At 41.5% G+C, this 16,234-nt stretch overlaps 1 protein-coding gene across 15 annotated transcripts in view; it reads left to right on the top strand.

The window, feature by feature from the left end:
* The window catches only part of SYNRG (synergin gamma), an 89,064-nt gene that overhangs the window by 55,457 nt on the left and 17,373 nt on the right, over window positions 1–16,234 (top strand). For 11 of the 15 annotated variants that reach the window (XM_043902970.1, XM_043902959.1, XM_043902969.1 and 8 more), the window contains 5 exons: window positions 3,818–4,411; window positions 5,450–5,613; window positions 6,612–6,665; window positions 7,162–7,258; window positions 12,506–12,654. In XM_043902970.1, coding sequence (XP_043758905.1) covers window positions 3,818–4,411; window positions 5,450–5,613; window positions 6,612–6,665; window positions 7,162–7,258; window positions 12,506–12,654 — 1,058 coding nt within the window. The remainder of the gene's footprint in view (window positions 1–3,817; window positions 4,412–5,449; window positions 5,614–6,611; window positions 6,666–7,161; window positions 7,259–12,505; window positions 12,655–16,234) is intronic. The other 4 variants (XM_043902973.1, XM_043902966.1, XM_043902972.1 and 1 more) reach the window with 2 other exon arrangements.

The raw sequence follows: 16,234 nt of genomic DNA, 5'->3' as shown, positions 1-16,234 counted from the left end.
AGGTTTCTATGCAGGTTAGAAAATACTGGAAGGCGATTATACAGCAGCATTTTATGGATCACTTTCATTCCTGTTTTCTTTAACAACACCATCTGGGTGTGTGATACTTAAGACAATACAGTCAGACCAGGTTCTACAAGTAACAGAGAATGTGAATATGACTGATCTCAGAAGGAAGAGTAAGACCAGAAATGGACAGAAGTTTAAGTGTATAAATATTTCATGATTTGCTTTGGTAAAATGGAGTTTGGACTAAATCAGTATTGGAAATTCCTTACTCCAATCAATGAACATTTTTATTGCTGGTTAAACACTGAGGAGTGGCGGAATTTGCACATATCTCTCTCTTTTTTTTTTTTTCTTTTTCTAAATGCTTTTCTCAGAAGCTAATAACTCTTAATCACCTGGGCACATGCTTACAGCTTTAGAAAAGATCCATGGAAAACAGTGAGGCCTTCTGCATTCTATAGTGGCAGCTCACATTCTTTGTTCCAGGAAATACCTTGTTCTCATGTACAACATCCGTTCAGATGGGATTTGAATAGAGGTTATGGGAGAGACTGATGGGGTTACTTGCCAACATAAGCAGGAAATCCATGTCTTGATTTGAGACCCATGATGGAAAGCAGATTGTGTAGTTTATTCCTCTGGCTTGGTAATAGGACATTGCTGGTTGCAAACAAATACGTATATTAAAGCACACAATTTGGTGCATTATCTGTGTGCAGTTGCAGTTCAATCCAGCACAGCCGAAGAGTTTTCCAGTAGAATTGAAAATACAGTAGTGATTCTCTATTCCTTTTATTGCATCCATTCTGTTTTCTTTTCCTTTTTCTCTTGCAGTTTTCAGAATTCAGCTGTCAAATTGAAAACTCACCTACAGTAACTTCAGTGGTTACAATATCACTCATGTTGTAGGTTTTGCAGAATCTTTAATGTTTTTAAGACCAACATACAGTAATACATATCATTTGATTGCTTAGAAAACAGAACTGTTAATGTGGGAAACGAAGAATTTTCTTGGTTTAAACTATGCTTAGTGAACTGATTTACCACATTTAAAAAAAATGGTTTACTAATATTCACCATGCCAGGAAATACAACTCATTTTTATATTGCTTATAAAGTGCTATGGTTTAGGAATTCAGTGTTCTCATGTTCCTTATGTAATAGCAGCACTTCCTTTTGTGTCCAAATGAATTACACTTTAGTAACTTATTTTTTTTTTTACACTGTCTAGCCAGTAAATAAGCAAAAGTAAAATTTAAAAATCAGCCTTGAGGTTTAACTTTCATATATCCTGTATAATTACTCTTCATTATTTTTTAGAATACAAAATATTTCCATTTTAGTCTTTTGTTTGGTCATTTCTGTGAGTTGTTCCAAAAGGCAAAATGTTGTGTTTATCATTCATAATAAAAATAAGATTTGTTGAAGACCTTAAGTATTACACAAAATACTTGAAAGCTCTTCAACTAAGGTATTCCCTTAGTGTTTATAATGCCTTTTACCTGATTATATTACAATAATTTCTGTTTTTTTTTTTAACTTTTTTTTTCTTGTTGCATAATTACACAAAAGGATCTTTTTTATTACCATAGCAACTTAGTTGTGGTTGAACAAGAGCTTAACTTTTTATTAAATGTATCTTTGGTCTCTATGAAAATAGCTACCAATTTAGTAGATGAGATTCTAGGAGTAGTTCATAACATAGCTTCTTCAAAGAGCTTTCTGGTAGGATCTAATAAAATTTTATGTTGTGACACATTCTTCTGAATGAACCCTTTGCAGACTCACTCATCTTGTGTTTAACTGCATCTGCCTTCTGATTGAATTTCACTTAATTTGAGTCAGGGAACCCTCTGATCCCTTTCAGTAGTGGGCAAAACAAACACTACAGCCAGAGACTAAGAAGGCATTCTGTCTAAAGTCTTGTTTCATTCATTCTGAACTGTACGTTTTCACCTAAATCTTTCTTCCCCCTCCTGTTTATATTAAGTTAGTGCCCTTTTCCTAATAGGACTGAGAGAGAAACTTGGGGTGCACTGTTAGAGGAGCAATGTCAGGAATCCCTTCCCTCTCATACACCAGGCAGCATCACTGTGTAAGAGAAACGAAGAGGCCCAGTGTTGGCTCACCTGTTAACTGAGCTATTAGAATCTGGGTCACAGAACTTTTCAAGCGTTTTCCTCATAAGCCCTGCTTTTGGTTGTTGGAGAGGGAGTCTTGCATTTGGCCTTCTCACCTGGTAGACAGTGACCAAAATGAGACCAAATGCATCTTAGACAGATTGAATGGACCCTAGTGCTGGAAAGGTGGCTTCTCCACACCAATGTGACTCAGCCCCAGCTGGTTTGGCTTCAAGAAAATGGGCAAGAAATTTTCCCTACTAAGACAACCAAAGTGATGGGTTGACTTGTCGCATTTTACTTTGAAACGATTCTATTTAAGCCCTAAGGCAGGCAGCTAAATTTCACATTGAGGCTGGTGGCAACTGTGCTGTATCATAATTGCTATTCTGCTCACTAGGCTCTGTGAGACTGCCCTGGTGGCTCAGACAGTAAAGCGTCTGCCTACCATGCAGGAGACCCGGGTTCAGTCCCCGGGTCGGGAAGATCCCCTGGAGAAGGAAATGGCAACCCACTCCACTATTCTCGCCTGGTGAATTCCATGCCGGAGGAGCCTGGTGGGCTACAAGTCCAAGGGGTCGCAAAGAGTTGGACATGACTGAGCGACTTCACTTTCACTAGGCTCTGGGCTGGTCCCTTTACACACGCCATCATTAATGTCACAGCACAGCCCTGCCACGTGCCTGGTCTTTTTCTTTTTTTGCATATAAACAAGCCAAAGTTGAGATATTAAATAGCTCGCCTAGGGTCACACAAGTGGTAGGTGGCGCAGCTGGGAGTTGAATGCAGGTCTGTCTGAACTAAAAACCTATATTCTTTTTGCTGTTTGGTGCCACCTCTTAAATTATTTAAATATATATTAAGCATGTAAAATGAGTCTTCTGCCCCAGCGTTTCTTTCTTTTCCTTTTTTAATGAGGCGGTTACACATAGCTGAAAGAGAAACAAGAGCCCAAGAGGACCCAGACCTTTGATTCTGTTTGTTTAGAGACAAAAGTTAGCTTAGATTGATTTTTTTTTCCCCTCATACTCCATAGCTTAGATTGATTTTTTTCCCCTCATACTCCATCACAGCAGTATGACGTCCATAGTGACCAAAATAACAACTGGGTAAGTAACTACTTAATTAAAATCTCATATTTGGCCTTGCCTAGACAGAAACCCCTAGTAATTGATTAAAAGTTAGCTATAACATTTTTTTTTAACTTTAGTTTCAAGATAGTCAATTTTTAATTAGTGTGTCATATACATGTCATGTGAGCATGTTATAAATGAACATGTTCTGGTGAAGTCAAAATGTAAGAGACTTGTTTGGGTAGGGAGTATTGTAAATACATTTTCAAGTTTACAAGTGAATGGACATTTTGTTAAATGACCCTATCCTTCTATCAAACAGTATATACATTGGTGGACGAACCTCCTGTCTTTTTTTTTTTAGAAACTGTCGTATCGGAGGAAAAGGACTCCTTATTACTAAATATAAGTGCCAGCTCGAGGCTAATGTGGGTTTTTAAAGATCAGATTTTACAGCCCAGCTCCTTTAATTTTAGTACAAGCTCTAAATTTAGTCAATTCCAATATCACATGAAACTAATCAAAGACTCTAGATATTTTGCTTCGGCAGAGTTTAGGGCATTTTGCCTACATGGTGAGCTTGCCTCTAATTGTGGGGTCTTATTTCCCTTTCAGATATAGAGGACTTAAAATATGCTGCTTTTGGAACCTACAGTAGCAATTTTGCAGTGAGCACACTTACGAGCTATGACTGGTCAGACAGGGATGATGCCTCTCAGGGCAGAAAACTGTCCCCATTTGTCCTCTCAGCAGGAAGCGGAGCCTCGTCAGCCGCCTCAGTTCTTCAAAAGAAAGAGACTTCATTCGGCAGTTCCGAAAACCTCACCGTGACATCTCTCTCCAAAGTCACAACCTTCGCCAGCGAGGATCCCCTTCCAGAGACCACCTTTCCAGCTTTCGCCAATTTTAAGGACGTGATCCCACAGGCCAGCGAGCCAAAGGAATATGAAAGCGGGGACTTCAGGGATTTCGCCAGACAGGACCTGCCTGTAGGCGAGCGGAGCCAAGAGGCCGCATGCCTGAGCCCGGCCTCCAGCAGCACTTCTCACGACACCCCCAAGGAATGCGCAGATGACTTCGGAGAGTTTCAGAGTGAGAAGCCCAAAATCAGCAAATTTGACTTTTTAGTGGCCAATTCACAAGGCAAAATGAAATCCAGCGAAGAAATGATCAAAAGTGAGCTAGCAACCTTTGACCTTTCTGTTCAAGGTGAGTAGCTTTCAACACAGATTTTACATCATGGTTTCTTCCACTGCGTTTAAGTGTTAGTTCTTTCTTAGAATAAGAAGTTGGTCCCTAGGTTAGCAGGAAATCTGTTTTCCAGTGTTTAAAATGAGAGTCTGTGACAAAGGACTATTAAAGGGTTTCCCTGAGACTGAACTGAAACCAGTATTCATCAGATGACAGCTTTGGGGGTTAAAATTAAGTGCAGCACATGGTCAGTTTGTTGGCTTGTTTTGGGGAGAAGTGTGCTGTGTTAGAAGAGCCAGAGAAATGGTTTGACGCCGTGTGGGCCAGTGAGTTCTGCTCTTGATCCCTGGGTCCAGTTTGCAGACCTGTTTTGATTGACCCACACTGAAGGATTTCTAATGTGTGAAGCAATTGCCGGTGCATAAAAACCGTGACACTTCACAACCTGGATTTCTGGCTTTTCTTGGAAAGGCATAATATCTGACAGTCCTAGGCCTGCTTTCCCACGTCTTGATGACCAGCAGGAGCTGAGTCACATCATCCCCTCCAGCAGACGATGTGATTCCTACCACGTTTCCCTCCAGCTAACCTGCTTCAGTCACTTCCTCTGCCCGCCTGCCCTTTGAAGGCATTTGAGTTTGCCCCTTTGGTTTTAATCTCACCCTGACAGAAGGGCTCATTGATTTCTGTTCATTGAGAAGGATGGAGGAAGTCAGTACCAATCCACAGGTGATGATTGGAAAAGCAGCCACACTCTTGCACACTGATAGTTAGAAAGACCCTAGTCCTCCAGACTCCAGTGATCCCACACTCAGAATTATGGAAGTATTGTGACAGATTAAAGAAGCGTAATGGAGAAAATTAAAGGCAGGGGACTCAGGCATGAGAGAACAAGGGAAAGGGTTCAACGTGTCGCTTGCCGGACAGGCCAGATGAGAAGTGATTCTGACCCCCTCCTGACACCAGGATCTAGAGAGGAGCGTTGTGTTAGCAGGAAGAGCCTCTGCTTGGATTAAGCTGAGTAATCAGCACCTTTGTGCCATCCATCTCCCCCAGGATCACACAAGAGGAGCCTAAGCCTTGGTGATAAAGACATAAGCCGCTCTTCTCCTTCTCCGGCTTTGGAGCAGCCTTTCAGGGACCGCTCCAACACGCTGAGTGAGAAGCCTGCCCTGCCCGTCATCCGTGACAAGTACAAAGACCTGACGGGAGAGGTGGAGGTGAGCGGGCTCCTTGTCCCCGGGGGCTGAGCACCCAGGGCCCCGAGAGAAATCCTTGCCTCAGTCACCTGGGGGAACGCAGGGCAGACCATCCCAAGGCCTCGGGCATGAGATGTGTCACTAAAGCGAGAGCACAGTGATCTTAGCCCTGGGTGAAGATTCCTCCTAGATGTGACATCACTGCGAGTAGTTAGTGACCCTAAAAGTGGAATTATTCCTGAGACCTCACAAGGAGGGAAGTGTTTCTTCAGGGAATTCTTTTTGAGCATGTGGACTTTATCATCTTAGTGGTAAAACCTCAAAAGGCGGTGCTGGGGGTGGGGGCATGGAGGACTTCCTGGAAGCCCAGTGGTTAAGACTTTACCATTCAGCGCAGGGGATATGGATTCAGTTGCTGGTCAGGGAGCTAAGATTGCACATGACTCATGGCCAAAAAACCAAGACATTAAAAAAAAAAAAAGAAAAAATCAGAAGCAATATTGTAGGTAATTTAAAAATTGGCCCACATTAAAAAAAAAGAGAGGGCAGATGTGCTGGATCCTCTCACGGTTAACGTTCGTCCCATGCTGCTTCCTCCTCCAGCCAACACTCTTAGCATCCTCCTCCCCATCCTTGTCAGACCCGCGCTCACTCACACATATAGCTTCCTGACTGTGGAGCAGGAAGCTGTGGTTTGATACTGGCTCTCGTGTGAGACTCCTATGTGGTACATACCTTTAAAGAAGCTTTCACTGTTAATGGAACGAATGAGGCAGCGTTTACGAAGGGAATCCACTAAAAACCATTTCCCTCTGATTTACAAGAAGTGTGTTTAGAAGTTATAGTTATCAGGAACTATCAATAAAAATCATCATTAGTGGGTTCAGAAGATCAACTGCACTTGGATTAGTGGTTTTCATAGACACGGAAGTAAGTCTTCAGGACTCTGACCTGACAGAAGTCACAAGTAGGACTCCAGGCTTGCCCGCTTGACGCAGTTCTTTTTATAAATTTCACAGGAGAATGAGAGGTATGCCTATGAATGGCAGCGGTGTCTGGGGAGTGCTCTGGAGGTGAGTCTGTCTCTTCCATGTGTTCACACGTCCGCATATGCCTCTTGTGTCATCTTGCCTTCTGGGTTCCTTTGGATGGACTCGGGGCGAGCTCTGCCTCAATGGCCTTGCTCTCGGGGGACCTGTGTGGAAAGTCACACGTCTTCAGTGAGGCTTCTTTCCCACCTATTGTGGCAGACACCGCTCACTTGACTTACGGTGCCCTCTCTGTCACTGAGTTAAAGATGTAACAAAATGATACCATTATCTCTGCCCAAGTTAAAATAATATTTAAGCTTAAGAACCTTTGTCTTTCCACTTCCAAAAAAACGGAGGCTTGGTTCGTCAATGTCAGAATTAAATTCTCAGATCTGTTTCAGCATAGTCATCTACATACATCAATCAGTCATGTGTTTTCACACTTCCCAGCTTTCCGTTGGGTTTTCTACTATTAGTAAGCTGCTTTGTAATGACTTTTTCTGGTTATGTAAGGTGATGTGATTTCATTTCTTTGTAGGTCATTAAGAAGGCCAATGATACCTTAAATGGAATCAGTAGTAGCTCTGTATGCACAGAAGTAATTCAGTCAGCTCAAGGCATGGAATACTTATTAGGTATGTGCTTTCGTATTTTACTTCTTCAAAATCATGACACTTTGGAGGCTTTTCAGTTGTCCCTATGTCAAGTAGGTTAATCTAGATCTCTCAAGCCTCATAGGACTTCACTAAGTAGCTTCTGCTTTTATAGATAAGACACTTAAATCCTACCCAGGAACAACTATTTGACTTAAGGTCTCTGTGGCCAGGTTTCCCAGTCCTTGTTATATACAATGTAAAGTCACATGTTAATGGTTTATCAAAGAGTCTGAACTAGACGAGGCATTAAAATTAAATCATTGGTTTAAAAAAGAAAATTGAATTATTGGGGCCCCAATCAGTTCTACCATGCTCTGTTGAATTCTGCCTTTCTACCCCTTACCAGCCTCACAGATTCCTTAACTTCCTGGCCGGCTTCAGCTCTCACACATCCCAGTCCAACGTGAAATCTCAGTCCCTGTCCTCCTCAGTGGTCGTCTCCTGCTCAGGGTTTGCCTGTAGCCAGAACCACAGGCACTAGACTGTCCCTAACCTTCAGACCTTTGCTCAGATGTCACCTTCTAAGGTCTTATTGCCCCTCTTACTCAAAACCCTGTTCCCTCTCCCCACCCTGTCACTTGCTGTCCGTCTCCCCACTTGGTTTTCTCCCTAGCCCTGTTACATTTACTATCTTAAATGTTTTACTTTCTATTATTTGTGTCTATTATCTGTCTCCACTAAAATCCACCTCCACGAAGGGGGAGATTTGGGTGTGTTTTGCTGCCAGCTGGGTTTCCGGCACCTCACCTAGTGCTGGGCACACAGTGGTCACTCGCGTACACTCTCTGGGTGAGTGCCTCTGAAGGGCTGTGAGCTCTCCTTATTCCTGCCTCCTGGTCTTGTTCCTCTTTCCTGCTCAGACAGGCATAATTCTGCTTCATAAACAAATGCTCATCAGCTCATGGGGTGCCTGTCTTTCCCTCTAGTAGTTTCCTGGTATGAAAGATTGACTCAGAAGCCCCCTCACTTGGCTCAGAGTGGGCCGCAATTCCTAACCTTCCCCTGGGGAAGGAAAGAAGGAAGGACAAGCTGCAGTGGTGTGTATAGGCTGAGCGCGTACCACTGAAGACCCCCTGGCATTCTTCTAGTTCTCTCTGGAACAGGCTGGGGGAGGGGTTTGGTTATGCCTGGCAGCTGTCCTTAGTCTTTGGAGACCTTGGCATCTCTCATCCTTGCTGGAAGAATTCAGCCGTAATTCAGAGACCACAGGAAAAGAAACATCCTGTGTCGTTAAGTGTATAAAAGATACACATGAAGCCACAAACTTTGTAAATCTTTGGGCATTCAGAAGAGTGAAGTATTTCCTAATTACAGGCAGACCTGGGAGATATTGGGGCTTCCCTGATAGCTCAGTTGGTAAAGAATCGGCCTGCAATGCAGGAGACGCCAGTTCGATTCCTGGGTCAGGAAGATTCCCTGGAGAAGGGACAGGCTACACACTCCAGTATTCTTGAGCTTCCCTTATGGCTCAGCTGGTAAAGAATCCACCTGCAGTGTGGGAGACCTGGGTTTGATCCCTAGGTTGGGAAGATTCCCCTGGAGAAGGGAACGGCTACCCACTCCAGCATTCTGGCCTGGAGAATTCCACGGACTGTAAAGTCCATGGGGTCGCAAAGAGTTGGACACAACTGAGCGACTTTCACTTTCACTTCACTGGGAGATATTGCAGGTTTGATTCCAGACCACTGCAGTAAAGCTTATAGCTCAGTGAAGCGAGTTGCATGAATATTTTGGTTCCCCAGTTCATAGAAAAGTTACATTTACCTTATGACTGTAGTCCATTAAGTGTGCAGTAGCATTATGTCTGAAAAACCTTAAATTAAAAATATTGATAAAAAAAGGCTAGCCATCACCTATCTGAGTCTTTAGCAAGCCATAATTTTTGCTGGTAGAGGCTCTTGCCTTGAAGTTGATGGCTGCTGGCAGATCAGGGTGGTAGTTGCTGAAAGTTGAGGTGGCTGTGGCCATTTCTTAAAATAAGGCAATGAAGTTTGCTTCACCAATGGACTCTCTCATTGATGAACAATTTCTCTATATAGTATGCAATACTGTTTGATAGCATTTTACCCACAGGAGAACTTTTTTCAGAATTGGTGTCAATCTTCTTGAAATCTGCGTTGCTTTATCAGCTAAGTTTATATAATATTCTAAGTTCTTTGCTGTCATTTTAACAGTCATCACCAGGAGTGGATTCCACCCCAAGAAACCACTTTCTTTGCTCATTGTTAAAGATTTATCATGAGATTGTAGCAAATTAGTCACATCTAAAGGGTCCACTTCTAATTCTAATTCCCTTGCTACTCCCATCATGTCTGTGGTTACTTCCTCCACTGAAGTCTTGGAGGAAGACTTCATGAGGATTAGAATCAAATTCTTCCAAATTCCTCTTGTTGATATTGTGACCTCTTCCCATGAATCCTAGATGTTCTTAATGACATCTAGAATGGTGAATCCTTTCCAAGAGGTTTTCAATTTACTTTCCCCAGATCTACCAGAGGAATTACTATCTGTGGCAGCTATAACCTCTCAAAATGTATTTCCTAAAGACTAAGACTTGAAAATCGAAATTATTACTTGACCCATGAGCTGCAGGATGGATGTTCTATTACTAGCAGGCATGAAAACATTAATCTTGTTGTATGTCTTTATCAGAGATCTTGGGTGACCAGATGTATTGTCACTGAGCAGTCATATTTTAATCTTTTTCTTTTTTTCTTTTTCCTGAGCAGTAGGCCTCAACAGTGAGCTTACAATATTCTGTAAACCATGTTGTGAACAGATGTGTTATCATCCAGGCTTTGTTGTTCCACTTATAAAGAGATCACAGGCAAAGTAGATGTAGCGTAATTCTTCAGGCCCCTAAGGATTTCTGAAATAGTAAATGAGCATTGGCTTCAGCTTAAAGTCCCCAACTGCATTAGCTCCTAACAGGAAAGTCAGCCTGTTCTTGAAAGCTTTGAAGGCAGGCATTGACTTCTCCTCTCTAGCTATGAAGGTTTCTGGATGGCATCTTCTTCCAATAAGAAAGCGATTTCGTCTACATTGAAAATCTGTTGGTTAGTATAGCCACCTTCGTTAATTATCTGAGCTAGATCTTCTGGGTAACTTGCTGCAGCTTCTGTATCAACACTTGCTGCTTTACCTTGCCCCTTTATGTTATGGAGATGGCTTCTTTCCTTAAGCTTCATGAGCAACCTCTGCTGGCTTTAAACTTTTCTTCTGCAGGTTCCTTACGTCTCAGCCCTCATAGAACTGAAGAGTCAGGGCCTTGTTTGGGATGAGGCTTTGGCTTAAGGGAATGTTGTAGCTGGTGTGATCATCTCTCGAGAGCACTCAGACTTTCTGCGTATCAGCAACATAAGGCTGTTTTCCTTTCTTATCATTTGTGTGTTCCCTAGAGTAGCCCTTTTGATTTCTTTCAAGAACTTTTCCTTTCTTTCGAAAGTTGGTTAGGTGGCACAAGAGACCTAGCTTCTGGCCTATCTTGGCTTTCAACATGCCTTCCTCACTAAGCTTAATCATTTCTAGTTTTTGGTTTGAAGTGAGAGACATAAGACTCCTCTTGGCCTTGAACACTTAGAGGCTATCATTGGGTTGTTAATTGACCTAATTTCAATGTTGTTGTGTCTCAGGGAATAGGGAGGCCGGAGGAGGAGATGGGTGGGTGGAGCAGGTCAGTGGAGCAGTCAGAACATCTGCTGCGTGTTTCATGGTGCCCCCAGACAACTACAGCAGTGACATCATAGATCACAGATCACCATAGCGAATATGATGATAATGGGAACGTTTGAACTACTGTGAGAATTACCAAATGTGACAGAGAAGCAAAGTGAACAGATGCTGTCAGGAAAATGGTGCTTATCGACCTGCTTGATGCACAGTTACCACAAACTTTCAGTTTGTAAAAAAAAAATTCATGTATTTGTATCTAGAAGCCACAACAGAGGGAAGTGCAGTAAAGCAAGGTGTGCCTTTGCGTTATAGTGATCCTGACATTGTGATTCTTTGAAACTGTTAATGTCCCCATTTTCAGTGAGTATAACTGTATTTCCCGAATTCAAACAGATGGACTCCTAAAGAAGCCAGAAAAAAAATAGCTAACATTTGGTTAATGTCTGCTGTTCTAAGCCTTTTACAGTTTTAACCAGTTTAACCTCTTCAACCACCCTTTGAGGAGGTACTGTTATCCCAGTGTTACAGATGAGGAAACTGCAGTCCTGAGAGGTTTGCTTTCTGCCTGAGGTTACACAGCTAGTAAGTGGCAGAGCTTGGGCTTGAATCCACGAGGTGTAGTCTAGAGTCTGTGCTCTTACCAGGGAGTTTGTCCTGCAGCGTTAACAGCTGATGGTTCCTGGGCTTCCCTGGAGATCCAGTGGTTAAGACGCCACGCTTCCCAACCTAGATGTCTATCGGCAGATGAATGCATAAGAAAGCTGTGGTACATATACACAGTGGAATATTCAGCAATTAAAAAGAATGCATTTGAATCAGTTCTAATGAGGTGAATGAAACTGGAGCCTACTATACAGAGTGAAGTAAGTCAGAAAGAAAAACACCAATACAGTATATTAATGCATATATGTGGAATTTAGAAAGATGGTAATGATGACCCTATATGTGAGATAGCAAAAGAGACACAGGTATAAATAACAGACTTTTGGACTCTGTGGGAGAAGGCGAGGGTGGGATGATCTGAGAGAATAGCATTGAAACATGTATGTTACCATGTGTGAAACAGATCACCAGTCCAGTCGATGCATGAGACAGGGTGCTCGGGGCTGGTGCACTGGGATGACCCTGAGGGGTGGGATGGGGAGGGAGGTGAGAGGGGGGTTCAGGATGTACACCCATGTACACACATGTACACACATGTACACCCATGGCTGATTCATGTCAATGTATGGCAAAAACCACTATAATATTGTAAAGTAATTAGCCGCCAATTAAATAAATTAATTTTTTAAAAAATAAATAAATGAATACAAAGACTCCACGCTTCCAATGCAGGGGGCGCAGGTTCAATCCCTGGTAAAGGAAGTAAGATCCCACATGCCGGGGGTTGTGGGCCAAAAAAAAGTTGATTGATCCCAAGGAATAATAAGCTCACATCTGTCCCGATGCAGCCCCTTCTCACCTAGGATGTCAGCCAGCAAGAAGGCCACTGTGTCTTGTCGATCTCTTTCTCTTGACTCCAGCACCTAACCCTGTCCTCTCTCACCCTGTCAGGTGTTGTGGAGGTGTACAGGGTGACGAAACGTGTGGAGCTGGGGATAAAAGCCACTGCGGTGTGCAGCGAGAAACTCCAGCAGTTGCTAAAGGACATTGATAAAGTATGGAATAACCTAATTGGCTTCATGTCACTTGCCACACTCACGGTAAGCCCACGAGACAATTCAGCAGTTGCTTTCCTTGCAAAAACCTAAACCATAAAGCTGACTGTATGTTCCTTTGATTGGAGGATTACAGTCCCTACTGGACCCGGTTATGTTATAAAGGAAGGAGATCTTAATGACATTTGTGCTGTTAGTTGAATAGCACCAGGTTGGTTTCCAGGCCCGTTGTACCTAAATGAGAGTGTAGGAAAATATTCTCTATCTATATCCTTAAGTCACTGTTTTGCAAAGCATTGATTTGAGTTTCTCCCTTTGTGTTTCTAGTTTTTTCCCCATTAGTGTCCTTTTAAAAAAAATGTTAATATTAATTCAAAAAGGTACATGCACCTCAATGTTCCTACCAGCACTATTTACAGCAGCTAAGACACAGAAGCAACCTAAGTGTCCATCAACAGATAAATGGATGAAGAAGATGGAATACTACTTAGCTGTGAAATTTAACCATCTGCAGCAATGTGGGTGGACTGAAAGGGCATTATGCTAAGTGAAAGAAGTCAGAGAAAGACTGAGACAGAATAACGTCACTTATATGTGGAATCAAAAAAAAAAAATACAATGAACTAGTGAATATCCCACAAAAGAAGCAGACTCACAGATATAGAGAACAAACTAGTGGTTACCAGTGAGGAGAGGGAAGCAGGGAGGGGCAACATAGGAGTAGGGGATTAATAGGTACAAACTACTATGTATAAAATAAATAAGCTCCTAGGATATATGGTACAGCATAGGGAATATAGGCAATATTTTATAGTAACTATAACTGGAATATAACCTTTAAAATTGTGAATCACTGTTATATAGATGAAACTAATATAATATTCTACATCAGCTATACTGCAAAAAAAATTTTTTTTAGACCAAGTAAAACAGAAGACTGTATGAGACATCTTGTTGCTATCCTGTGGTTCATTGAGCCATTTTACTTTCTTAAGGTCTTAATTTGTTTTCATTTTTTCCCACTGTGAATAGTTTTACTCTGAATATCGTTAAACAAATGACTGTTTCCCCTTTTGATGGTACAGTTTCTGCCAGTGGACTTAAGAAATCAGAGTGCATGGTTGCACATGCATGCCTGCCTGCGTATAGCCGTTGTTCCGTGTGTTATATGGATTTCCAGGTAGCTTAGAGGCCAGTTGACAGCAGTACATAAAAGTATACATTTCCTTACATTGTATTCTAGCTTTGTCCATTTCTTAGTTTAAAAAGTGTGTAAGCAATTCCCTGAAAGTGCTTTTTAAATTTCTTTCATTTCCCAAGGGACCATCCAAGTGTCTCAAATGATTATTTACTATTTTTATTTCCATTGTGTGTAAGCTGATCATCTCTCTCTTTTGACCATTTGGCCATATATTCAGTGAAATATTGTTATTGACCATACACATTTCATATTTGTAATAGATTTTTTTTTTATTATTATTTTTTTTCCAGTGGGTTTTGTCATACATTGATATGAATCAGCCATGGATTTACATGTATTCCCAATCCCTATCCCCCCTCCCACCTCCCTCTCCACCCGATTCCTCTGGGTCTTCCCAGTGCACCAGGCCGGAGCACATGTCTCATGCATCCCACCTGGGCTGGTGATCTGTTTCACCATAGATAGTATACATGCTGTTCTTTTGAAATATCCCACCCTCACATTCTCCCACAAAGTTCAAAAGTCTGTTCTGTATTTCTGTGTCTCTTTTTCTGTTTTGCATATAGGGTTATCGTTATCACCTTTCTAAATTCCATATATATGTGTTAGTATGCTGTAATGTTCTTTATCTTTCTGGCTTACTTCACTCTGTATAATGGGCTCCAGCTTCATCCATCTCATTAGGACTGGTTCAAATGAATTCTTTTTAATGGCTGAGTAATATTCCATGGTGTATATGTACCACAGCTTCCTTATCCATTCATCTGCTGCTGGGCATCTAGGTTGCTTCCATGTCCTGGCTATTATAAACAGTGCTGCGATGAACATTGGGGTGCACGTGTCTCTTTCAGATCTGGTTTCCTCAGTGTGTATGCCCAGAAGTGGGATTGCTGGGTCATATGGCAGTTCTATTTCCAGTTTTTTAAGAAATCTCCACACTGTTTTCCATATCGGCTGTACTAGTTTGCATTCCCACCAACAGTGTAAGAGGGTTCCCTTTTCTCCACACCCTCTCCAGCATTTATTGCTTGTAGACTTTTGGATAGCAGCCATCCTGACTGGCGTGTAATGGTACCTCATTGTGGTTTTGATTTGCATTTCTCTGATAATGAGTGATGTTGAGCATCTTTTCATGTGTTTGTTAGCCATCTGTATGTCTTCTTTGGAGAAATGTCTGTTTAGTTCTTTGGCCCATTTTTTGATTGGGTCATTTATTTTTCTGGAATTGAGCTTCAGGAGTTGCTTGTATATTTTTGAGATTAATCCTTTGTCTGTTTCTTCATTTGCTATTATTTTCTCCCAATCTGAGGGCTGTCTTTTCACCTTACTTATAGTTTCCTTTGTAGTGCAAAAGCTTTTAAGTTTCATTAGGTCCCATTTGTTTAGTTTTGCTTTTATTTCCAATATTCTGGGAGGTGGGTCATAGAGGATCTTGCTGTGATTTATGTCGGAGAGTGTTTTGCCTATGTTCTCCTCTAGGAGTTTTATAGTTTCTGGTCTTACATTTAGATCTTTAATCCATTTTGAGTTTATTTTTGTGTATGGTGTTAGAAAGTGTTCTAGTTTCATTCTTTTACAAGTGGTTGACCAGTTTTCCCAGCACCACTTGTTAAAGAGGTTGTCTTTTTTCCATTGTATATCCTTGCCTCCTTTGTCAAAGATAAGGTGTCCATAGGTTCGTGGATTTATCTCTGGGCTTTCTATTCTGTTCCATTGATCTATATTTCTGTCTTTGTGCCAGTACCATACTGTCTTGATGACTGTGGCTTTGTAGTAGAGTCTGAAGTCAGGCAGGTTGATTCCTCCAGTTCCATTCTTCTTTCTCAAGATTATTTTGGCTATTCGAGGTTTTTTGTATTTCCATACAAATTGTGAAATTCTTTGGTCTAGTTCTGTGAAAAATACCGTTGGTAGCTTGATAGGGATTGCATTGAATCTGTAGACTGCTTTGGGTAGAATAGCCATTTTGACAATATTGATTCTTCCAATCCATGAACACGGTATGTTTCTCCATCTATTTGTGTCCTCTTTGATTTCTTTCATCAGTGTTTTATAGTTTTCTATGTATAGGTCCTTTGTTTCTTTAGGTAGATATACTCCTAAGTATTTTATTCTTTTTGTTGCAATGGTGAATGGTATTGTTTCCTTAATTTCTCTTTCTGTTTTTTCATTGTTAGTATATAGGAAAGCACGGGATTTCTGTGTGTTAATTTTATATCCTGCAACTTTACTATATTCATTGATTAGCTCTAGTAATTTTCTGGTAGAGTCTTTAGGGTTTTCTATATAGAGGATCATGTCATCTGCAAACAGTGAGAGTTTTACTTCTTTTCCTATCTGGATTCCTTTTACTTCATATTTGTAATAGATTTATTCACACATACGCATATGTGCATAAGATGATATCAGTTAATTTTTGCCTCT

The sequence above is a fragment of the Cervus elaphus genome, chromosome 5, assembly GCF_910594005.1.
Source record: "Cervus elaphus chromosome 5, mCerEla1.1, whole genome shotgun sequence".
In the NCBI taxonomy this organism is placed as follows: Eukaryota; Metazoa; Chordata; class Mammalia; order Artiodactyla; family Cervidae; genus Cervus; species Cervus elaphus.
This window is presented reverse-complemented; position numbering and strand designations above follow the sequence as displayed.